The following is a 26159-nucleotide window of genomic DNA, read 5'->3' on the forward strand; positions in this document are numbered from 1 at the left end:
GAGTGGGGGAGGGGAGGAGGAGCAAGAAGGAGAAGAGGAGGAGACGAGAGAGGAGGTAGGGGGAGGACAGACAGGGAGAAAGGGAGGAGGAGAGTGTGAGGGTGGAAAGAAAGCTGTGCTCAGCTGTGGAAAAGAGATGTGGCCACTGCCAACGTTGTTGTCATTTATGTCTTTGCTTCCTGTCTTGCTGTCTGATATGGCCCTGTTATCCAGTACTTCCTGTTTGAGGAAAACAGCAGCATTGCATTTGACAGGGGCAGGATTGGCAAGTTTCAGATTAGGATTGGAGTTGGGGCTGGGGTAGGGTTCTGGAAAGCAGTCATCAGCACCGGCAGAGTGTCCACCAGAATCAGGCTGGCTGTCCTCTGTTATCTCTGACTTAGCCTCGGGGCAGTCCACAGATGCCCTCTGTTGTAATTGTGAGGGGCCAGGTTCACGGAGGGCCTTCCTACCCCTCTTGGCTGTGGCTTTATAGAAGCCTTTGCCCCCCGCCAGCGTGCCATCTGCTTCGGCCTTATTTGGGACAGACAATTCCTTTAGTTCATCAGCAGACCCAGGGCTTGTCTGTGCTGGCCAGTCCGGCTGAGCTCCCCTTCCCCTGCCTCGGCCTCTGCCGTCCTTCCCTCTCCGCCCCTTCTGTGCCGAGACAGGTTTGTCTGTGCTAAGCTCACCCTCTGGGGTGCGACGTTCTGACTGCTCCACTTCTCTCTCAGCTGGAGAGACATTCCTCTTTACTGTCATCTCTCCTCCTTCGAGCCCTCTCTCCTCTCCTCCTTCCATCCTTGTCTCTGTTCCTCTCTCCTCCTCCTCTTTTGCTCCTGAGGTACTAACACCACTGTCCTGTCCTTGAAAGGCACCTTTGCTGGTCTTTGTTTCATCCATGCCCCTGTCAGTCACACCTCTGATTCTGCCCTCTATGAGACCCTCAGTCTGAAGTCCTTCCTCCTCCTGTTGCTGCTGAATCTTTGCATTCTCTTCTTTGTCCTTGACTGTGGGGAGAGCACCTTTACTTGGCCTGGAGTCTGAGTGTCTGGTTCTGGGGTTGAAGGAACCAAAATACCCTCCCATTAGAGACAAGGTTATGTCACTCCCTATCAGTCTGGACATGCTTGTGTCTTCCTGGGTTTCAACCTCTGGCAGTGAGATACTACTGGAACTCTCCGCGGACGGGGACACCTGTGTTGTTTCTGATTGGAGCGTTGAGCTTTTTGTGGTTGTCCTCGGCTGATCAGGGAGTGGGGATTGCTCCTCGGTGAGTGGTATGTTAGAGATGGACTCCCTCACACTCACAGTTGCACTCTGAGGCCTTACCTTCTCTGAGAGGGCATTCAGAGTCACACTGGGGGGCATTGCCGGGGAGTAGAAGGAAGAATCATGGTTGTCAGACTTTTTCCACAAGGGCTGTGTTTCAGTGTTATCACCTTCATGGTCCAGAGTCTGTAGGTTGCTGACATCATCCTCAGGAAACCGGGAACTTCCATCCTCTCCTCCGCCTGCCTCCGAGATCTCTTCGATGGACCTCCAGAGCGACAGGTTGGACTCCAGCCCTTCTCCAGCCAGCTCTACATCTGCCATCTTGTCTGGACGACCACAGAGACTGTTGTTGTCTTCTTCGTCCCCCAACACATCGTCCTCATCGTTCCCTTGAGTGCTGATATTGGGAACCACCGGTGTGTGTCCACTTTGTCCATCCATCTCACACAGAAGCACGCTCTCTGCATCCAACTCATATCTCTCCCCCAGAGAGAGGGAGAGGGACTCCCCAGCTCCCCAGGCCCCAACACTAGCCCCAGACCTCAGCCCCCTGCCTAACTCCAGGTTTAGCCCCAGCCCCAGCCCCATCCCATCAGACCCCCAGGCCCCAGCCCCAAGACCAATCTTGCCCCCTGCATCTGTTTCCGAGTTCTCCCTCTTGGGGGAGATGGCCATGGGAGAATGAGGGTAGCCGAGGGCCCCGGGGCCCCCCTCCTCAGCGCTCAGAGTGTTCTCTCGCAAGTTCTCCTGGGCCGGGTCGCAAGGGCAGAGGTCAGGTATCAGGCCCAGGTTGTCAGGCAAATCAGTGAGGCCCTCCGGGTAGGTGGACACTGGGATGTTGCTGGGGTTAGAGGTGGGGTCTTTGGGGTAGGAAAGGAGAGGGACCCCCTTGTTTAGGTCATTGGTGGCAGTGGTCTCCTCCTGGGTCACAGAGGCAAAGGTACCCTCAGGGTTCTGACTTTCTGTTGGAGTGTTGCCATTCTTCTGGTCCAGATCCTTCTCTGTGTCCTCCTTCCTCCCAGACACCCCCATGGCCACTGCAAAACCACGCACAGCTATCTTCTGGAGCCCGGGTGTCACCTTGAACCTATTCTTGCCCCCATCATGTCTGGGTGTGTGCGATTGAGATGGCCGTGGCTTTATGAGCAAAGTGAAAGAATCTCCTTCAGTCCAGTTTGTGAGTTCCTCCTCTTGGATGTCAGTGCTCTGTTTGTCCCTTTGTGACTTCATGGAACTTTCATGGAGCTTTTCCTCCTCTAACTCTGTTGTAGCTAGCTTGGGCTTAGTAGCAGGAACAGGGGTGGTGTCAGTAGCAGGGGCAGGAGTGGTATCAGTGGCAGGGGCATGGGTGGTATCAGTAGCAGGGGCAAGTGTGTTGTCCGTAGCAGGGGCCGGGGTAGTGTAAGTAGCAGGGGCCGGGGTGGTATCAGTAGAAGGCGTGGTGTCAGGAACAGGGGTGGGAACTGGCGCAGCAGCAATAGGACAGATTAACATGTCAGTAACAGGACCAACAGGGCCAGGGGTAAAGGTGGGGGTGACAGCAGATTTGAAGAGGACAGAAGGAACAGGAGGGTTTGAGGAGCTAGACGAGATCTCCATTTCACTTTCACTGCTGCTGGAACTGTTGGATGACTCTGCACAGGCCGGAGGAGGTTCCACTGGGCTAGGAGGACCATTACCTTTAGGTTGGCTCCACTGAACTTCTGCTTCTCTTGCGGAGCTGGGAGGCCGCAGTTGGGGTTGTGGTTCTGTGGGGTCCAGCAGATCTGGGCCTTGTGGCTCCAGGGATTCTGCATGCCTCTCTGTGCTGTACAGACGCTCGTCTTCCTCACCATTGTAGGAAGCAGAATCCAGGGAGTCGTCCGTTTCGTCATGGAAACAGAAGGACTCGTCCAGACCCTCATTGATGGACGTCTCTGACAGCGAATGAAGGAAGGAGGCAGAGGTGTCTTCTTCTGTGGGGTCATCCACCACTTTGCCCTCACACTCTTCCTCATCTTCCTCCTCCTCTTCTTCCTTTACTGCTACCTCGACTTTGGCTTCCTTCCCCTCTTCTATCTTTGCCCCCCCTTTATCACCATCATAATTTTTGTCATCCTCATCATCTTCGTCATCTTCCACATCTCCTTCCTCCTCTCCAGCTGCGTAGGCGTCAACGTCGTTCCCCTCGTTCCTGCCGTTCCCCTCTCCTCCCTCGTTCTCGTCCTCTGTTGGGAAGAGGGTGATCTCCATGGAGTCTGCCTGGAAGATGAGGCTGGTGTGTAGAGGGAAGGAAAGCAGGGAGGCCGGAATCATCCTCTCTTCCTCTGGTCCATCGTGGCTGTAGGCCCTTGGGAAGAGAAGGAAGGGCCCAGGGCTCTCTCCATCTATACCCTCTGGGGTGTAGGCTTCCAGGGGAAGGCCAGGGAAGTCTGAACTGAGACTACTAGAAGCCATGTGTGGAGTAACAGGGCTGGAGCTCAGCTCTGGGAGGTCCCCTCCATCCTTCCCCGCTGACTGCATCATCTGTGGGTTGAGATCCTGGGAAAAACAGGCATCTAGCTCCAGCTGTAGGCCTCTTGGCAGGATGGGCTTGTGATACTCTACCCCCCCAGCTCCAGCCTCTTCCCTTGGGCTGAGAGATTCCTCAGACTCCTCTCCTTCCTCCTGGGAGTCGCTGCTCCGGCCACTGCTACTCCTCAGTGGAGAGGAGTTCTCAGTAACCCAGCGGGGTCGGCAGCTGCCTTGAGACACCATGATCACCTCCCCTCTCAGCACCTCCTCCTCCTCCAGGATCACGTTCTCTGTCGCCCCCAGGTGCGATCGTATTCCAAAGCTTTCTAACTGAAATGGATGGAAATCTCCTCCCCTCTCTTCCTCCTTTCCCACGCTTCCTCGTCCCCTCTCCTCTGCCACCTCGTCTCCTATCTCAGACAGGGAGCCCACAAAGCATGCAGGCACTTCTTGGGCATCCTGCCCCTCTTCAGTGAGGAGCAGGTTGGGGGAGGTGGAGGGAGAGGTGGAGGAGGTGTAGGATGAGGTCCAGCTGCCTCCTTCCGCTGTGATGTAGGACCCGGAGGGAGAGGTGAGGGGGGAGCATAGGTCCTCACTGTCTGAGGGGGAGGTGGGGGAGAGGGGGGAGGTGGGGGAGAGGGGGGAGGCAGGGGAGCCGGGATAGGAGCGGTGTTTGAGGTGTGAGGAGCGAGAAGCCATCTTGATGGGTGTGGAGGGGGCGGTGTAGTACAGGTCAGGGTCCAGCGACGATGGCATGCCCACTCTTAGTGGATCTACAGGATAGTCTGGTTCGGAGAAGGACAGAGCGACAGGATAGGCCAGCTCAGAAAGGGAAAGGGAAGGCACTTCACCCTGGGAGGGAGACAAACCCGCCCCCTGGCTGTCTATCAAGTCTGCTGTGGTTGGCTCTGGGGATGGAGGGGGTGCAGGGATGAGAGCGGTGAGGAGAGGGGACAAGAGAGGGGCCAACGGCAGTACAGACCCTCTGTCTTCCTCCTTCTCCTGTTCTATCTGTGGGGTGAGGTCCTGGACACCCTGCCCAGTGTCCAGTTTAGTCTGCTCTGGGCCTGTAACTCTGGGCTGGGACTCTGAGGAGGTCTTGGGGACCTCGAGAGCCAGGCCTCCAAGCATGGAGTTCGCCTGGCTACTCCTTCCAGCCACATGCTTCTTTTTCTGGCTTTCCATGGTTTTGAGTAGTGCCTCCTGGCCCATCACCACCCTTGTGTCCATAGTTTCTGGCTCCTTATAGTCGCTTTCCACCTCTGAGCCTGTAAGAACCTGAAGAAGAGAACACATCAGGGGAGCAGTGACTAGCTCATTGGCAGTTTTTGAGGTTTAATGACAGTGGGCTGTGGGAGCCAGGTTAAATATCACTTTTAAAGGCTAGTTGTTGTCACACAAAAATCAACAGTTTTGATGAGGTACTACCATCCTCTATGGAATATAAAACCAGTTTAGTTGTGATTGTGTAGTTGAAAAATGTGATGTTCTTTCTTATAGAAGGTTACTGTATGTATTGGAATACACATAAACACCTAAATACACGTAAACACACACCTTGATTCTTTCCATTTTTACTGGTACACGGTGCCCGCAGGGTCCATGACCCCCAAACTTCCCAGAGAGCCTGGGAATGTTGCCATGGCGATGGTCAGAGCCCTCGGGCTGGGGTCGTGAGGTCGCAGAGGAACTAGGCATGGCTCGGACCAGCCGCGGCCCAAACGCAGAGGTGCATGTTGGGAGCAGTTTTTGAGGTGTGCTAGGGGAGGGGCTAGAACCACTGTCGCTAGGGGTGGAGCCACTTTCACTTGGGGTGGAGTCTGTGGAGGGATGCCTGGTCATGTCTGAAAGAAAGTACAAAAAAAAGAAGAGATGGTTCAAAACAAAGAGAGAGAGAGGGAGAGACAGAGATGATTCACAAAGAGCAGAGAAAGATCTAAAGGAAGTCTGTATAAACACTTCTGATCCTTGATTATCTGTAGTTTCTACACACACTATTTGTATATCCCTTTGGATAAAAGCTTCTTCTGAATAAATAAAACGCAAAAACGTAATGAGTGTATCAGAGATGAAAACCCATTGCAAAAGAATAGGTGTCCTTTGGCTCACTTCAGTCCTTTCATGCCTCTCCTTGAACCTCCCTCTACCTCCCACACACTGACACTCTAATGCCATTGAAATGTCACACAGCATCAAACAGTTCCCTACCAGAACCTAGCATACATCTAGAGGACCCTTGTTGGCTATCCTCACTCTCTGTTTGTCTGTCTGATCTGTCCGTCTGTCTACATAATGATTAGACTGTCAGATTAGCCAGATGCTTTTATTAAATTACTGTGTCTGAGTCTAGCAAAAACACACACAGACACACGTACACACACATCTCTGCCACTCTGTCTCCCAACTTCTCTCTTTCTTTCTCTCTACCACACCATCCACTCCACATGTCAACCTGAATGAGCGATCACAGGGAGCAAATGAAAGGAAAGAGGACTGAAATGGAAGCAAAGGGGAGGAGCGAGAGGAGAGGCCAGATCAGTTGGGAGAGTGAGTCGACAAGGAGATTTTCCATCATCAGAATAAGCTCCAACGCTTCAGTTTCACTTCATAAAACATCCTCACAGCATTTCACTCAAAAGTGACCCAGAAAGACGTGAAGCTCTGTTACCCCTTTTCCACCAACGCATTTTGGGTGCCGGTTCGGAGCCGTTGCCTAATCGCGAACCAGTTCTTTCTCTTTCGACAGACTGGGAACCGGAAAAGTGGTTCGTACGTGGTTCGTACGTGGCTCGCAACGAGCACCACTTCGGAGCTGGTCTAGTTTACGAATCAATAAAGAACCGCTTGGGGCGGGATTACCGTGACCAACAAAACACTTTGGCCGACATTGCTCTAAGTTTTTACAATTCATATTTCAGCTAAACGGTACTTGTAAATCAGAATATGAATGAAAATGTATCGAGAAGTGGGCAGTGTAGTTGCTGAAAATGTGCTTATTTTATTAATGAAACTGCTAATTCGTAAATTTGCTCCGACTCTTTCCATACAAATGGCGAGTTGAACAAACACGTCGGATGCGCCGTGTTTGCATACCGATGTAGGTTCGCAAAACCATGAGCAACAACAGCAACGAAACGTCCGCCATTGTTGATGTTGTGTTTGTGTTTGGCGCTACCGTACTAGCGTTGCTGGGAAATATGAGATGTATAGAGTGACATAATGACGTGGCTCTGTGGTGGCTCTCGCCCGTGGAAAAGCAAACTGGTTCTTAGTAAGCTCCGTTCTTGTACCAGCTCCAAACTGGCTCTAGCACCAGCTCCAAACTAGCTCCCGGTTCACTTTGGTGGAAAGGGGGTATGTGACACCTACAGTGATTGTACAGTGGCCTGTACAGACACCCTGGTATACAGGAAGACACACACTGAGAACAGACCTCAATTCTTCTACTGAACATAACCATTCCACACTGACTTCAGTCCAGCTGATTGTCCATTATTGTATTCTGAGACATACACACACACAGACTGCCAGTAATCCAGATATCACTTACTAATGGACCCTGTGTTCCATAACCCCCACCTCTTCTCTCACTCTTTCCCTTTCTTTGCCCATCCATCCTTTTCTTTCTGTCTCCCCGCTTCTTTTGCTCTTTCTGGATCTTTATCATCCTCCATTTAACCCTCTCTGTCCTCTAATTCCATCAATCCGTTTGTCTTTCTTTATCTCCCTGTTTCCTTCCTCTATCTCTGTAGCTAACGTCTATGCAGTTGTAGCCACCACACTATCTCCATCATGGCCCCAATAACAACCCTTAAAGTGTGTATATGTGTGTGTGTGTGTTCGGTCTCGCTTGGGGGTTGTTCATGGTAGTGCCATTTCTGACTCATGTTAAGAGGCTAAGCCCTCTGTAGGTGCACACAAATATTCACACACACATTTGTTTATCACTAACACTAGGGGAGGTCAAGTGAAATTGCAAGTCTCCCTACTGAGATAAAAAAATACTTGTTTTGCAACCAACTAATCTACAGTCTGACCCCAAAAGTCACAGCACAAAATCCAGCACTCTCATTTAACATTTTAAGTTAAATGTATCCCTGCATCTTTTTCTAAATATCCAAACCCCCCCCAAGCATGTATGGTAAACACAGAAGCAACCCTTCTGGGGCATCATAAACCCACTGCTCACGTCTCTCTGCCTCTGTATCCACTAGCAAGTCTGGTTCATCCCATCAACAACAGCAGCAGCAGCACCAACCAAACACCCCTTTGGGCCTCTGGCCTTGCGAAGGGATCTCAATGGCTGGGCCATTGAACCCCCTGCCAATTGCATATAGAAGAGCAGGCTGCGGAAGACTGGAGCTGTGTCACACATGCATGCCCCACAGGGAGCCTCTATTTCAGCCTCCACTCCACAAGAGTCCCAGGCCCAGAGTGGAGCTCCAGGGACCAATGGCCTCATATTGTAAGCCTTATTTGTGTCTGTCTATTAAAATTGTCAAATCCTTTCTCTCTCTCTTTCATCAAACCTTTGTTTAGAATATTGTGCATTGGGAGAATTGTGTTCTGTGGATGAAATGAAAAATAGTTGCTCTTGGAGAAGTGGGGTAATACGACACTCTAACTGGTGGTCAGGATTAAACAAATAAAACTGTTTGATAATTGATACAAGTGCAACTTAGTTAACTGATACAGGTGCAAATATATATTATTAAGTTATGTTTGATTGTACCTTAACAGTAACAGTCTTGGTTTCCATAATACATAAACATAATTTGGACAGTAGCTTTCCAGTTCCCACTGTGTGTGAGTCACAACGACTGAATATAAAACTGCAGTCTGTGAAACACACCAAATTCCTTGTTCTAAACAGAAAAACACCCATCTCCCCTCATCCTTTCTCACATCCTGTCTTCTCCTTCTACCTCTCCCTCTTTCCTCTGGCCCTCTGTCTGTTACTTTCTCCTTCAACAGGGCATAAAAACATCCATCATCCTCCTTTCAGCCCTCTGTCCCTCAATATTTTTACTGTAAGACATATACTTTCATCCCTTTTTCCTTACCCCTCTCTTTACTTTCACCCACTATCCCTATCGTTGTAAGTATCAGTTTCATACACAACCAAGGCTGAACAGCAGTCCATAACAGTGAAACCATTAGATGAAACCATAGTCTCATTCTAAAATGCAAACATTCAGATTTGTTCTGACAGCTCCTGACAACATTTAACGGTCTGTAGCTAGCTGGCTGGATGTAGCCCTGCATTCTGTACAGTGCTGCTGATGCTGCTCTCCAGCAGGGAGACATTCTGCTCCTGGCTCCTGCATTGTAGTGTGGCATGGTTGCTGTGTCATGGCCCAGATGAGACTGGGGAAGGGAAAAGAAGGGAAGGGAGGAGTCGCCCCCCCTGCCTCAGGAGCATGTACGGCCGCTGGGCAGACAGAGAAAAGAGGAGGGGGTTGGATAGGATGGAACTGGGACTAAGGCACAAGCGGGTAAAGTGCGTGTGTTTTGGCGGAGGGGGACATGTAATAGGTTAGATGGCGTCATGGCTGGTGTGGGATTTAGGGATGGGGTGTGGTTTGTATATAAAATGACGGGTTGAGACCATGTTGAGAAAAGCGTGCAGTTAAAAAACATGGTACACAGGAACAAAAGCAGATAGGCAGACAGGCAGATAGACAGGGAGACAGAGATGCAGATAGGAGAGACATTCAGACATTATGTACTTAATCTAATCTCTCCTCCTTATCTACTCCGCACATGGTATTCAAGCAAGGATCTATTTCCGTCACAAACAGCTCTATCGTGCTCATCCTGTCTTCCTCTCTGTCTTTCTCTCCTCCCGTTTTCCTGACCCTGTCTTACCCCATCTCCTGTCCTCTCCCTGTGGTCCTACCTGGTCCAGGAATCCCTGTCTCCTCGGCTCCCCGCTCTGGGTCTCTCGCTGTGGGGACAGATCTGTACGTACTCTCCCCTGGCATGCTTCTCTCTGGCTCTCTCTGGCTCTGACGCAACAATAAACCACGCAGCCGGAACAGCCAAGGTGAACATGGAGAGGGAGAGAGGGAATGAGGGAGAGAGAAAGAGAGAGGGGAGAGAGAAAGAAGGAGGGGGCTAAATGCATAGCGACCCAGCACTCAGATCTTCCCCTGCAGCACGTGTCAATGTGTGTGTGTGTGAGAAAGAGGGAAGGAGGGACAGTGAGAGAGAGAAAGAGAGAGAGACAGTCTCTGTGTGGTGCAGTAAAGCAAAGCTGTGATGATGCTGTTGTTGCTTTTGCGGGTGTGTGTGCCTAACGATGCAATGTATGAGTGTGTGCGTTTGTGTGTGTAGAATCTGTGAAAAGGGCTGCAGTATTCACTCTCATTACTGTGCTCCTGTCCCCTCTTTCTTGCCACCCCCCTCCCTCCTTTTCTCCCAGACGTTGGCTCTATCCTCAGAAATGATGTCAGCAGATTTCTGCTGCTGTCTCAGTGATGCCCCCGATTCTACAGGAGACGGCACTGTAGAAAATGGAGAAAACAAGGGAAGGGTGGAATAGAAAAGAAAAGAGACAAAAAGAAGACGAGGATGAAACCGTCTACATTACATCCTTTTCCACTTTGCCCTACAGGGGGTTAGAAGGTACTTAGCCAGACCCCCTCCCCCAGCCCAGAGCATCTGCCTCTTCTCTCCACCTCCTCTTCTGTCTCATCCCTCGTTCCTAGACTGCTATTTCAGTTCTCTCTCAGCCTTAGTCACGAGGAGGCGGGGAGAGAAGATGAGAAGGGGCGAGGGATGCGATCATCCCCGATAGTTTCCATGGCAATGCCAAGCTTCCCACGGTCGGGGCGTCGGGGGTATTAAGGCTGTCCTGAGCCATCGCGGCAGAAAGAAAATGTACCTCCCTCTAGCACTGAAGATGCTGACAGCCCACTACTCCCCAAATGACAAACGACATGGCGGCCAATCGTCATCACACAAGAGTAATGGTCTCCCCTTGCCTTCTTTTCTCTCCTTCCCTTTTTTTTACTGATGGAAAATAATTATTCCACCAGATATTAGGCTAAGGCCATGGCTGGTGGGGGGAGCTGGCTAGGCTTGGGGGGGATCTGCTACTGAGACTCATATCAGTCAATCAGTCCATTAGCAGAGCATTTGCGGGAATCGTTCGGCAGCGGAATTGTTCTGTGGTAGGCTGACTTGTACAGCCGATTTACTGTTACTAACCATTTTGTGACCTCACAGAAACATGGATTCTATTTGTGTTTGTGAATGTTTTGATGCCATCTGTTTCTCCCTCTCATACTCTCACCCACAGCTTGAATGTGTTCAGTGTGATTCTGCTTTCTCAAAAGATCCTACCCCAATGTCTTCCCTCCAACATCTGTTCTCCGCCACTCTCCAACTGTCCACTCCTACTCCACCACAGCCACCCACCCTCTTCGTCCACACACACACACACACACACCTCAGCCACCCATTTTTCTTACATCAGCCATCCTAATGTCCCTGCAGGTAAAAAGATGTATTGGTCTGGGATATGGAAAGTGGTGTGTGTGGTTGTGTGTGTTTGTGTATGTGACCTCCGTCGCCTTAGTACTTGGTAATGACCAGGTGGACACACTGCATGTCGTACCTCCTTTAACACACGGGTGAACCAGGGGAGAAGGATGTTGTTCTGTTATGGAAGCAAATGAGTCAGAAGTCCCACTCGCAGCACAAACAAATCATTTTCAGATAGAGACAGGATGTCACAAAATTTGTCATCTTTATTAGCATGGGCGTGAGCAACAGCACTTGGCAAGACTGACCACAGACTGCACAGGCAGATTTAAAGCTTTTCCTGTATGTGTGTGTGTGGACAACCACATAATGGAATACGGATATATGGTTGCGAGTCCACCCTCTTCTACCACCTTAGTTATTCATTTGCGGTTGTTTGCATGTGGTGTGCCATGCAATAACGTGCTCTGCCTGAATATCACACTTCTGTCTAGATGACACACCTCATGCTACCTCACTCACACTGCACATTCTTACATACACACCCCAAACTGGCAAGACACACCATCAGACAGACACACACACACACTAAGAGCATTAATAGGCGCACACGCACATCACAAGTATCAATGATATTTAGTTAATCAATTCACAAGTCATATAAAGCTCATTCATGGCGTTGATTCTATGATACCCACCATGCGCTTTGCTCCAAGGCCAGAATGTCACTTGGGGACACATCTCTTTAGTAACAAAAGACTACTCTTGTATTCTTCCTTTGTCTGTGTGTCTGTGTGTCTCTCTCTCTCTCTCTCTCTCTCTCTCTCTCTCTCTCTCTCTCTCTCTCTCTCTCACACACACACACATTCACTCTTTTTCTCAGAACTCTCATGTGGCATCTCCATAGCAACAGAGAAAGCCCCATGCCTCACCAAGGGAACAGAGGTAGAACAAGTGCTTTGGATGCAGTCTTGGATGCAAGACCAGACTTATTAGCACTTAAGTGTTTAATTTTGTGTGTGTGTGCGTGTACAACATATGTGTATGTTCAGTGTTGGGTGTGGCTCCAGCTAAGTCCATCGTGCAGTTCATTGGTCAGGTCAGGTCATTTGGCCATGTCCTCTGCCACAGCCTTCCCTATTTTATCTTTCAAGTACGCGACTTTCTGTCTATCAGACTTTAGCTCCACCCACTCATAGTACGGCACCTGGGGAGGGACAAAAGGGACTGGTTTAAGATCAAGAACAAAAGTACACAAGCATCATCACCATGCATCTCTATTCCTAGGTGTGACTGTCCGACGTCCATCAATACCTTCAGCCCCTCCAGCTATACAAAATCCAGAAGAGATTTGTCCCAGGTAGATTCAATGGCCTAGTTTACCCAGCGTGCATCACTGTACACCTTCAAACTCAGGGCCTTGGAGTAACATCATTGGCTAAGGAGATTGGCCGAGATGAGACAGAGAGCTAGGATTGGCCTAGATGAGTTGGAGATGCTGCTGTTTTCCCCCCTGCTTCGGTCTGAATGGCAAGCCTATTAATAACCAGGGGCACCAGCTTTGTCTGGTACACAGTGTCACACTATATGAGCCAACATGGCAACCCTGAACAGATCAGCATTGGCATTGAGGCAACGTAGTTTGCATAGGGCAGCATTAGCATTGAGGCTAACTAGTCTGCATAGGGCAGCATACGCATTGAGGCTTTGTGTTTTGCATAGGGCAGTATTAGCATTGGGGCTAATTAGTCAGCATAGGACAGCATTAGCATTGAGTCTAACAAGCCTGCATAGGGCAGCATTAGCCTTGAGGCTAACTAATATAACTAATATAACACCCTCCCTGCCACACCTGCACAGTGATGAAGCCATCCAGCTGCAAATGCCGTTTCATCATGGTGAAGCGCCCCAGCAGGTCTTTACTTCTGGATCCAAAATGAGGGAACTCCCAGGCCAGGAACGCCAATCTGATAGAGAAATACAAAGAAAGAAAAGTTGAAATAAATAGATATTTCAAGAGAGAAGCAGAGAGAGACAAAGGAGAAAAAACAGCAAGTCTGACACGGAAGAGGGATATCTCCCCAGCCACACTCACCTTCGTGCCCCAACAGGTAGCAGTTTGTTCCCTCCTCCAGCAGGCAGGTGAGGAGCAATCAACCCCACAAGGTCCACTGGCTTGTTCTCACTGTCAACAACCATCTCACCATCTTGGAAGAATGATACATGACAAATACAGCCATTAAAATAACATAATATTTCAATACAAATAAAAGGACATTAACTCAATTGCAAAAAATATTTAAGTATTGGAGTGACAGATTCTGTCTGACATTTTTGTTATTGCGTAGCCTGGAACTAATCGGGGTGTGTGAGACAACATATTCTCCCTGACCTCCTCACCTATGGTCCAGCCGTGCACAGTGCTGACCCCAGTACGCAAAGCCTCTGGCCTCTCCCCCACCAGAGCCTCTAGTGCCCCCTTCAGCCCACTCTGCAGAGGGGAGAGGCGGCGGGCCGCTGGGGTGGGGGGTGGCCCGGGGGGTTGTAAGGAAACAGTCTTTGCCGAGTCTGGATGCTCCAACTGAAGTGTTGCAGCGATGTGAAGGAGCTTCAGACGATAGTTCACAACCCTGGTATGACTTCCCTCTGCAGACGTGTTTCAGTGTGAGAGAAAAAGTGAAAGAAAATAAAAGATGAAGAAAATGACAACTGAGAGAAGAGGCATGTAGAGACCATGTAAGAAAAACAGAAAGTACAGTGGCATAGGCCACCACATTTCTGTAAGAATCCCAAGTACACCAAAGTCATAGTGAAACTGAAGAACTCAGGCAGGTTGCCCTCTACTGATCAGTATGTAGGATCCTCTATGTCCACAACCTGAAAATTGACTTAAAATCAGACTGAAGTCTGGGTAGGTGTGTTGCTTACCTGGGACATCCATTTGTTGTTTGACTTGTGTTTATTGGCCAATTTGTTATGGCATTCAGTTATTCCCTTTGATTGATTTATTTGTGGCGGCCCGCTACAATAAAAAAGTTGATATTTCATTCAAATTTTTTTTTTACTGTTTAACATGGCAAAAAAATAATAATTGGAGAGCTGGGCATAGCGCATTTATACACACAGCTCCTTCTGGCCGCGCTCCAATCTCTCTCTACAACGGACCAGCCTGTGAATAGCCCCCTCTCTCCCCATATGCTATTGATTCAGAGCATGAGGAACTGCTTTTTCCCTCAGAGAAGACGGCAGGAGAATCAATCCGGAGTTTACGGAGTTTACGGTTAGGCCCGTTCCCAATTTCGACCCTAACAGACTCATGGACTTTGAGGTGCGTTCTCGCCAAGTCTGTAAGGGCTTAGGACTGTCCCACTGTCAAATCGTCAAGTGCGTGAGGGCTCTATTGCAGACATTTTGAGACCTTTATGTACCCTTTTCGTAAGTCTGCATTTTTGCAGACTTAAGGTAATTGCCTACAATTCAGTGTTGTGACGTGAAACCATAGACTGTTTATTAAAGATGGACATAGTCATAGTGACATCACCCATTGGTTTGTGAAAGCCTCGATTTTTGCACTTAAAAAATAAAACGCACTTCCTGGTCGCCATCTTGGATTTTGGAACCAGAAGTGACCATATTTGGATGAGAGGGCGAAGTTGTGAAGGGGCGAAGGGCGGGTCCATGGGCAGGTCTGACTGAGAAGCCACCTCGTTAATGGCCTTTCTCCTCTACTTGCCTCCATGCACCTGGCTAGTAAACTGTGCGAAGTCACTGCAAACATCGTCAGCTTCCGTCGAGAAGACCCCCCTTGTCCAAACGGGCTGTCAATCACTCCAGACTGGACCTGTCAATTAAGCTAGCCACACCCCCAAATATACTGATCTCTGAGGCCTAATATCTACTTAATTATCGAATTATTTTGAGATGGACCACCAAGACACTGCTAAGAAGAAGTGAATCTAGCTAATTACAATATAACAAATTGTGGATTTTTTGGGGGGGAGGCAACCATTGGCGGTATTGCACATTACGCATTTTTCAGCCCCGGAGATTGCCGCTTGCGTGAAACATGAGGGTTATGTAGTGGAAAAAAGCATCATACTGCTGTAATTATATAGTTGAAATGATTATGGATTATATGATTGAGAATGAACCTCTTAATCACCTTTATTACTGTTATATGCTATATTACTGAAAACCAGATGCAAAGCTGTTGACTGATTAGTATTACCACTAAAACGTAGAAGATATACAGGCCAAAATGTGGAAGTCCAGATAGATAAAGTTTGAGAGCAACAGAGAGAAGTGTGTGTGTAGGCCTCTCCCATGAAAGACTACAAGGCCCAGATATTGAGAACTACAAGCGCCAGATATCAGGGGACAGATTTATGTCCTTAAACTCTGTATAACCTGTGCAGCTGGGCTGCAAGGCCCAACGTGGGCACTGGATGGGGGAGAGTTAGGGAATGTCCAGGCTATGCAAAGTCTGTGACAATGGACCAACCAAGTGTGAAATGCATACATGAATCTGTGACTACATGCAATGTACCAATGATAAAATAGCATAAAATAATGGAGTAAAAATATATAAGCAAATGTCCGGAGAAAAGTTTCAGTCGGACTCCGGGGTCCACTCGTTTGTTGGAATCAATCCTTTGTGTTGGATTCGAATAAACACTTTGCATCCTATTTTGCTGCCTTTTCCGTGCTGTTTTACATTTTTATATTGGTTAAAAACTTAGACTATTATTTCGACGACAGTTACCATACCAAAGGAAGCCCGGTGGCGAGAGAAAAGTCCAGGGGCCTCATGTATAAACATTGCTTATTCACGAAAAGCTTGTGTACGCTGGTTTTCACGCACACGGTGTGATGTATAAAAATTCACTTGACGAATAAACACGGCGGCATTTATTAAATAACGTTCATTTTTGGTGAGGCGTTTATTCGAGGGCGCCGTTTATTCAAAGAAATACGGTAATTTAGACAAAGAAATGACCTCAGGAGCGCATTCAAAGTCCATCTGCTTATTCATTTATGGGAGGAGGCAAGGCGGGGTCTGTGTCACGTTGATTGTGATTTATAAAGGAAAGGTGCGCAGGACCTGGCGTACGATCGGTTTTATGCATGTGAATATTTCTGTGCTTAGGTACTTTTAGAGTATTGTTTGAGTATGTTCTTCTCAACACAAAATCCTTAAAAGTCTTGCCCCACAACATGGTCCAGCTATGATTACGGAAGGAAATGTATTCTGTTTAGCAGGTTTAGAGTATTTCACATGGCTCTTTTTACCAATTTATAGGTTCAAAAGCATGTGCTTTTAATGCAGTTAGCCTGCGCATAGGTCTAGGCTACGAAAACAACAGCCTTCTCATCCAAACTATCAGCTGTCCTGAAAACTGACCAAAGGTTCACATGCCTATAGCCTACAAAAGACAAGTACTTCAAATGTACCATACTTCAAACATCTATATGTACCAACATCAAAGTAAATGTTCTCACCATCAAATCCTTTTTAAGATATGAAATATTACTCTTACTGTCAATGAAATCAATGAAAGAATTATAATCCCCTTCCTACCATGGACTATTCCGTTTTCAGACCTGCCAAACCTATACACATATTAAATGTACCTAATACTGGGGTAAAAGGGAAGAAACATATGCGGGTAGATAGCATTTCATGGCAGGCCACATGCAACGCACCCCCTGCTAACTTTGACTACGAAAGTGCCACATGCATGAAACTTACTCTGGTTACTCATACTAGTTTCCTCAATATACAGTGGGGGTGGAACGGTACATGTATTCGTATTGAACCGAAACAGTGCGGGCGCCACGATTCGGTGAATTCAGAGGATACACGGTATAAAAATAAACATAAAAAATAAAAAACTTGTCTGCAAATTAATTAATGTAATGCGGAACTACTGTTAGATACTCGTGTTCTTTAAGGACACCTAATCTGTTGCCCCACTTTAGCTCTGAAGCTCTGATTGGCGCCGCCCAGACCCCAAACCCTCAGCTTGAGGCAACGGCCCAGGTGGATGTAGGTGGTATTGCATTTGAATGAAAACGGTCGTTTTCATTCTGTTAACTCCAGTCAACATATCTAAAACTATCTCCCCCAATAATTTTGTTCGATTCTCGAACCTGGCTCATATTACTAGCTTTTTCATATAATTTATTTTCCTGATTTTTGCTATGTTTGAAACCAATCCGAAATGGGTAAACCAGCACCCCATTTATTTGCTTAGGTCAAGAAATGTTGTCTGGACACGTGCTCGCCAATACGAACAGGGGACGAGCACAAAAGAGCCATATATACATTTGAAGTTTCTTTAATCCGACACGATACTTAAGCAGTCAAACTAAAAACACAAAGCAAAAAGAACAACGTATAGGCCCTGCACGTATAATACTACAGTACTTATAGTTAGTGATGTGTCGTTCGTGAACGATTCGTTCATTTTGAACGAATCCTTACAAGGACTCGGGAGTAACGAGTCCTCTCAAAGAGTGATTCGTTCATTTTCTCGTGGCCGCGCATCGGGACTGTTGCATAAGCTCGTCCAAGTAAACAGAAATGATTCGTTCATTTCCCGACTCAGTCTTCGGGTACGAGTCTTTGGATAATTTTTCACGTGACCTGCATAGGCTCTGTACTGGTAGCTAGAGGAAACGAACGATTCGTTCATTTCCCGACTCGGTCTTTCTACGAGTCTTTGGATAATTTTTCACGTGACCTGCATAGGCTCTGCACAGGTAGCTACAGGAAACGAACGATTCGTTTATTTCCCGACTCGGTCTTTCTACGAGTGTTTGGATAATTTTTCACGTGACCTGCATAGGCTCTGTACTGGTAGCTGGAGGAACAAACGATTCGTTCATTTCCCGACTCGGTCTTACTACGAGTCTTTGGATCATTTTTCACGTGACCTGCATTGTATTTTTTAGTAGAGGAAGCAGTTTCCTCATTCTCTTTAGCGTGGCCGCTGTTTTAGTAAGAGTGATAAAAATGATATTCGCTCCATTCATCATACTGACTGGTTTTGTTATTTTCACTTTACATTTACACTTACAGTTTAGTGCATTGTAATTGTTTGCCGTGATAATTAAATGCTAGTGTGATAGTAAATGACCAAATCATACAAACTGTCATGATACATTATTTTAATGCCGCCCCCCCGTTGAAATGAACGAATGACTCGAAAAAATTATCGTTCATTTTACTGAACGAGATTCAAAGAACCGAATCAGTAAAATTATCCGAACTTCCCATCACTACTAATAGTATTGATTTTCACATGTATCTGCTTCTTGATCGGACTTGTACCACATTCTGACAGTTTTCTGCAATGCCTTATCTCCAGCTCACGAAAGTATGACGTGTACAGCTAATTGCAAGCATGCACGAATTTCGAAGCCAGGAACAACCTTCTGCGCAAGACTGGACGAGTCGGTCTGGAAAGATGGCGCGGGCCATTTCGCGCTCTCGCTTGCCTCACTGCGCCACTGAGCACTTTTCATAGAAATGAATGGGGATGCCATCTTGGAAGACAAATCTAGCTTTGTCTATTAATATATAAGTCTATGGCGCCAGTGCCGTGAGTCAGAGATAGCTAGCAGCACTAAGGACGAGTATGAGTGGTGGCGACCCACGAGAGATAGCAGACCCACTAAGATCGCAAGTTTGGGAAAACTTTGGTTTCCCATTCAGTTACAGTAGTACAGGCGAGAGAGTGGTGGATAAGACAAGCACTGTGTGTCGGTGTTGTGGGGAATGTGAGTGGAAATACATCTAACATGCTAATGCATATAAGGTTGTACGTTGTAAAGGTGGCTAATCAGGCTTTCCAACGATATAAAATACAATACCAATTGGTATTATTGAAAGGGGGGAATAATCAACCGAACTAACGTTTCCTAACTTTTTTTGAGGAGTTTACATCTAACATGCTAACGCATATAATGCATCTGGATAAGAGTGTATGCTAAATGACTAAAAATATCAGACGCAATCACCCAGTTGTGCCAATCAGTGGAACGAGACAAAAAAACCTGTCCAACTTCTCCTCCCTACAGTGCTTAACCAGCCTTTAGATACACATACTAATAGGGCCATAAAAATCACTGACGCAATCGGAATTTACATGTCATCTTCAATGCGCCCATATTCACTCGTAGAGGAACCTGGTTTGTTTAGCTTTTCCCTCCGTTGTACCGAACTCGTACCGAACCGTGATGTCTGAACCGCAGTATGAACCGAACCGTAACTTCAGTGTACCGTTCCACCCCTAATATACAGCAACAATCATTTGATGCTGGGATATACAGAACAAAAAATTGCAGGGGGGGGCATTGCATGGCAGGGCTGTATTGTCTTGCCACGCAATGCACCCTGCATGTAATGTGGCACTTTCCTTGTCAGAGTTAGTAGGGGGTGCATTTCTATGTAAGTCTGTGTATACACTCACATCAGGCCGTTACCAGGACCTTCCTTTGGGCTAAGCCCCTAATGTTTACAATGTCTTGCTCCCCCCCTGCCTACCACCACAAAAATAATCTAATTATGTGGGAAACACTGTGGCATGGTATGTATGAGTGATCTAAGAGTGATCTATTCATGTGCTGGCTGTATGGGAGAGGGCTGAGGGGGGTAGTGTGTGTGTGTGTGTACCTGAGAGTTTGGTCAGGTGTGGGTGCTGTGTGAAGCTGGTGAAGTACTGTGGTCGGGACTGCTGCAGAACACACAGAGACCACAGCACATCTGTGTGGAGGTGGGGTTCCAGGCCTGAGAAGCTACTGTCCAGGGCAGAGTGGACCTACACACATACAGGGATGCAAATGAGGAAAATTAAGGCTGTCTAGAGGCCACAATATGTGCACTGATATTGAGAGTTGACATAAAGGCCTAGCTACTGTTAACTGTTCAACATTATCACCTTCTCAAAATGGTTACCTTGTCGTAGAACTCCCCTTTGCTTGGCTGGAAGCCAAGCTTGGCCAATGACATTATTAGATTACAAAGCTGTAAAGTGTTATAGGTCTGATTGTTCACAATGTAGTGCTGGGAAAGGAGCAAGAGAAAAAAAGATTAATGCTACATGTAATCTGGGTCTGAACCCCTTATTGATATGCATTAGCTCACTGACCTAAAGCCAAAGTCAAACTAGCCAGAACTAGTGGACACAGGTGGATAGCTGTAACTCTTTTGTCTCTGGGACTCACCTCTGTGAAGGCCTCAAACAGAGGCAGATGAAGCCACTTGAGGAAGGCCAGAGACTTGGCACAGCGGGTGACATCGACAGAGCTGAGCTCAGGCACCCTGGGTAACAGTTCCGACGCCATCCGCTGGAACACCTGGGTGTGGTTGAAGTTAAGCTTCCCTGATGGACCAAGAGAGAAACTATATATAGTATTATGTATTTTGACTTCAGAGACAGGAGGGATATACTCAGATTGTGAGTGTCCAGGTGTGTTTGTGTGTGTGTGTACCATAAGCAAAAGCTATGTCCAGCAGTAGGGGTGTGTTGAGGTCGGGGGAGGGTTTCTGTAGGAGGTGATAAGATAGGGCTCGGAGCAGGGGGACAGACCTTCGACTCTGAGAGGCCATTGCCAAACACATCCTGCGGATGTCCTCAGCACTGAACCCCTCCATCAGCTCCAGTGCCTGAATGGGAAGGAGAGGATGGAGAGATGAGGGGAGCAAGAGGAGGAAAGGTGAAAGGCAAAAACACACCTTTGGTACAGGGGCACAATGGTTCTATGGTGGGGTAACTAGGTGAGGGACTTAAGAGAGAGGTCAAGTGATTAGATATTGACTTGACACGTGGAGGTCACAAATAATGATTTCTACATTACTTTTATAATGTTCTGAATATAACAACAATGTTTGATCTATACAATGCTATATTAGCTCATGAGAACATGACCCTTGGTCATTCCAAGAGGGAAATTATACCCGTCTATGAATTATGTTGCTTATAGCATTGATAAACTGTATTTATGCTGTTTGTTAAAGCTTGCTTATGCCTGCATAACCATAAGTTAGTTCTTTGTAAGATGCAACTAGAAAATACATATGTGAGGATGCTGTTCATTGACTACAGCTCTGCATTCAACACCATCATCCCCTCCAGACTGGTCTCCAAGCTTGTGGACCTGGGACTAAGCACCTCCCTCTGCAAGTGGATCTTCCACTTCCTGACGGGAAGGCCACAGGTGGTGAGAATCGGTGACCGCACCTCATCTGTACTGATCACCAACACAGGCACCCCCCAGGGCTGTGTGCTCAGCCCTCTCCTGTTCTCCTTGTTCACCCACGACTGTGCGGCAACGCACAGCTCCAACCTCCTCGTTAAGTTTGCTGACGACACAACAATCGTGGGCCTCATCTCTGACAGTGACGAGTCAGCCTACAGAGAGGAGGTTGACACCCTGACATCATGGTGTCAGGACAACAACCTTCCTCTTAACATCAGCAAGACCAAGGAGATGATTGTGGACTATAGGAGGCGGCAGGAGGAGGAGCATGCACCCCTATTCATCAATGGATCGGAAGTGGAGAAGGTCAGCTGCTTCAAGTTCCTCGGGGTGAACATCAGCAATGACCTCACCTGGTCTGTTCACACAGACAAGGTGGTCAAAGCGGCCCGTAAGCGCCTTTTCTTCCTGAGGAGACTGAAGAAGTTTGGTATGGACTCAGTCATCCTCACTAACTTTTACAGATGCACTATAGAGAGCATTCTGACTGGTTATATCACAGTGTGGTATGGGAGCTGCACAGACCGGGACCGCAAGGCCCTACAAAGTGTGGTCCGTTCTGCTGAGTTCATCATCGGCAGGAAGCTCCCAGCCCTACAGGACACCTACCACACACGTTGCCTAAGGAAAGCCAGCAGGATTCTAAGAGACTGTTCCCACCCATCCTTCAGTCTCTTTACCCCGTTGCCTTCTGGCAGGCGTTACCGCAGCATCCGGTCACGCACACGCAGACTGGACAACAGTTTCTACCCAAGGGTCATCAGGCTTCTCAATGGACACTGATATGGACATTTTTACTGCACACTAGTCACTTGTACACTGTCACTTTCAGCTACTGGTTGCTCTTCAGTAACATTGCACTACTGTACCTCGCCACCAGGCTCCTGTTTGGTCATTGACATAGTCACTGATCTGCAAATTTGCACTATTGCACTGTACTCCACTTAGATGGATTAGATAGGTTATAGGGTTGAAACAGGTTTTTTGTGCATTAGGGTTAGTATAGCGTACTATTTATTGTTATCTGTAATTTAGGAAGTTTTAATGTTAGGGTTAGTATAGTCGTTTATTTATTGCTATCTGTATATTTAGGAAATTCAGTTATCTAAGCTCAGCATAGATGTAAATTTGTTCTGTGTACTTATATGTCATGTTATGTCAGGTGCTTGCGTTGTCTTGTCTTAAAAATGTCAGTGCCCAGTCTAACCTTGTGTTGTTCTGTGCATCTGACAAATAAAAGACTTGAACTTGAACTTGAAAATGTCTGGGACACTAGTGTGAGTCCGAGGTCACAATGTTACCAAAGTGTATACTTAATGAGGAAAATAGAAGGAACATCAAGGCCATTTCTATGAACTATCTAAAGTCTAGTCTATCAAGTACCATGAATGCGGTGTCTTCCATCTGTGCTTACAATGGCTATGTTGACTGTCACCACCTGACATTTCTTGTGAGAGTAAAACCTCCCATATTGTGATACTATTTAACTGCCCTTCATTCCTGTATTCATGGTCCAGTCTTCTGAGATGAGAGTTGAGAATATCAGACAACTGCACCTTATAGATCTGTAATAAATGCTTAAGATTTTGTCTTAAACTTTTACTTGGGAATTTACTTCATTGACTTGGTACTTTCACAGCAATAGAGTAAAACAAGAGACCTCAACACACGTACACTAGCACTTTTTTGCCATCGTAGTTCCAAATATTTCTTGGGTAGATCGTCTATTCTCTCCCACAGCATGGCATAGCAATGGTGATCCTGCTTTGGCCATGATAATTGACACGAGTTAACAAGTGAGGTAAGGCATGTTTTTTATTTATTTATTTTTTTACATGTGTTACCTTGTCTTCCAGTCTGTCCATAAGAGCAGGGGACAGATGTCCTGCTCTGGCCATCAGAGTGCTGACTGTTCTCGGGTCGGAGATCTCAGCCCAGCGCAGCTCCAGGTGTTTCAGCGCTGCGTTAACTATCTTTTCTGGCTGGCCTTTCCGCCCCGTGCCCCAGTCCACCAAGTAAGCCAACTGCTTGTAGGCCAGTCTGCGTATCCGCCACAGCACCTCTGTCTGGACAGAGCGAACCACTGCAGCCCCGAGAGGGACGTTCAGGGCGGTCAGAGAACGCAGGACTGAAACAAGGGTGCCGTTCCACACCGTACCAATCTAGGTGGAAAAACACAGGGGATAAAAAGAGATGAATAAACCCAGCTAAGGCTGTGAAATATTACCAAAATCTCATATCCTGATATAGATTTATAACAATACATATCACGATATGGAACATTTCCTGTAAATTCAATGAATAAATAGTTTATACAAAATAACCACACAGAGGGGCCAATTTCATATTTTCTCTTATTTATTATATATTTAACAAATAAAAAGTAGTTATTAATGTTATATGATCCCGAAATTGTATCTGTATGACCTCAAATATTTGGGAGTGCAGCGGACTACTCGTACATAATTCACTGGACAAGTTCAAGTGGACATTGCACCTTTAAGGGTGCAGTGAGCTCTGGACTATGTTATGGGTAGCTAGCTAGGTTTTCTGTTCAAAAAATAATGGCTGTTTATCAATCCACGTTTTTCTCCGTTCTTGTCTTCTTGCGAACTTATTTTAAGTCATATTTCATTGCCGTGAAGGCTTCTCTTTCAAGATGGCGTCCCCATTCATTTCTATGAAAAGTGCTCAAAGGCGTAGTGAGGCAAGCGAGAGTGCGAAATGGGCCGCGCCATCTTTCCAGTTCCGGCTCGTCCAGTCTTGCAGAGAACAGTGGATCGCCTTTTTCCTAGCTCCGAGACTCGGGCACGCTTGCAACTAGCTGTACAGGTCATATTTGGCGACGAGTCGCAAGCGTGTGAGCTAAGGTATTGCAGTGGAGTTAATGTGGTACAAGTGCAAGTAACAGAGTGCCATTAATTAAACCTGAGCAAGGAGGACACTTTATTAATGGCCCAGATTCCAAGACAATGATTGAACCTGTAGTCCAAAAGTAAGAGAAAAATATACACTGACCATACATGGGGCAAAGCATTCACACAGTTTTTTTTACACTTACTTTGGTGTTGTAAAGTTTCAGCAAAATAATTGTTTATGTCAAAACTAATCTTTAATAAATGTGTATATGACCTTTCATCAATTATTTACAATCTCCTTGCATGCTCTGTGCTTGGAGTCATTATAGGCTATGGTTACATTCATCCCCGTTCCCCAGTTGAGGTGCATAATTTTTGTAAAATGAATGACACTGAATTGTTTGCCATTAAATGTTTGTCTTGTTGACTCAAAAAACTAATTATTGGGCTGTCCCCGACTAAGATTTTCTTTGGTCGACCAAGACTCGACTAAAACGTCTGAAAATCGACTAATCGAAATTTGAAACCCTTTTTTTTCCCCCAAAAAAACATACCAACATTTTCGAAATCTGACTCAATGGCTGCTGGACATTGCAGATTCAGCCGCTAATAGCCTACTAATAATAAGACTCGTATCACCAGTCCTGTTGTAACCGAATGCCGATGGTATTTAGTATCTCTTACAATGTACTACAAATTAAAAATATTGTTTGTTTAACATGCAAATCATCAGAGCGCGCTTATCACTGCCTGAACTTGCAGCATGCGAACTTACGTAGAAGCTGAGTGGGGAACGGTGAAACAGAGAAAGATTTTGTTATCTTGGCCGGAGAAGATAATGTCATTCAATTTGGATGTGATTCATAGGCATATTCATTTTTCAACCCAGCCATTAGCATGAGCGAAGTAGGGCTAGGCCAACTTAAGTTTTTCAGGTGGTAGGTTACATCATATTCGACGTCGAACTATGAAAAATAAACCGTTGTTGGCTGTTTGCATTCAAAGTTTTTCGAGTCACCCGGTACTTTGTAAATGTACTCTAATGAAATGCTGCCATACCACAGATTTCTTTGCCATTTTGACTAATAACACCGACAAAGTAGGCTGTGGCAGAGTTTGTAGTTCTGCAGCCAATTGTGCTCGTGCCGTATGCAAAATACCAAACCAAAACTAAGCGCAGATTAACGAAAGGGAAAATAGTAACACCTTTTCTTTTAAATTATATATTATTCAAGTTGCTTTTCCTTGTCTTAAATAATATAAACTACAATTTCTGTAGAACATTTCGTTAATTCACCAATGATGACACAAGCGGGAATCAGATCTCAAACTGCCATGCCGCAGCTCGACTAAAAAAATCTTAGTCGACCAAGAGCAACTGGGGAACAAAAAAGCCTCAAGGACCCATAAAGTCCACCATGATGGATTTTCCTGTACAGTGATCATTTGGGAAAACCTTCAAAATAGATCTCCTCCTACAAAAAAGGTCAAATTAACTTGAAATGTTGTACAGATATGTATCATTGACATATTTGAAAATGTTACTTAAGACAGTTGAATAAAATACATAATGGCTGAAAGAGGTGTATTTATGTAAATGTCCACATTGCCTCAATAAGCTTGTGTCACTAAATCAAATGTCATTTTGAATGATGGATTTTCAAACCTAATAGGCTTTAAGATGACACCACCCTGAAGTAGGGCTGGGCGATAAATCGAAAAAAATAACTATCGAAGTAAAGACTTCCCTCGATAAAGATATCGTAACATTACTTCATTTTCAATAATATCGATAATGTTGAT

General features: G+C 46.5%; 1 protein-coding gene across 1 annotated transcript in view; it reads right to left on the reverse strand.

Moving 5' to 3' along the window:
- Window positions 1-11488: 11488 nt before the first annotated feature.
- Window positions 11489-26159, reverse strand: part of tbrg4 (transforming growth factor beta regulator 4) — a 51959-nt gene continuing 37288 nt past the window's right edge. The window contains exons 3-11 of the mRNA XM_047035494.1: window positions 23343-23660; window positions 20731-20905; window positions 20464-20621; window positions 20195-20302; window positions 19913-20057; window positions 13636-13881; window positions 13331-13442; window positions 13088-13202; window positions 11489-12442 (exon numbers count right to left, since the gene is read on the reverse strand). Of these exons, the coding sequence (XP_046891450.1) occupies window positions 12341-12442; window positions 13088-13202; window positions 13331-13442; window positions 13636-13881; window positions 19913-20057; window positions 20195-20302; window positions 20464-20621; window positions 20731-20905; window positions 23343-23660 (1479 nt within the window). The 3' untranslated portion in view covers window positions 11489-12340. The remainder of the gene's footprint in view (window positions 12443-13087; window positions 13203-13330; window positions 13443-13635; window positions 13882-19912; window positions 20058-20194; window positions 20303-20463; window positions 20622-20730; window positions 20906-23342; window positions 23661-26159) is intronic.

The sequence above is a fragment of the Hypomesus transpacificus genome, chromosome 2 (assembly GCF_021917145.1).
Source record: "Hypomesus transpacificus isolate Combined female chromosome 2, fHypTra1, whole genome shotgun sequence".
NCBI classification, from domain to species: Eukaryota; Metazoa; Chordata; class Actinopteri; order Osmeriformes; family Osmeridae; genus Hypomesus; species Hypomesus transpacificus.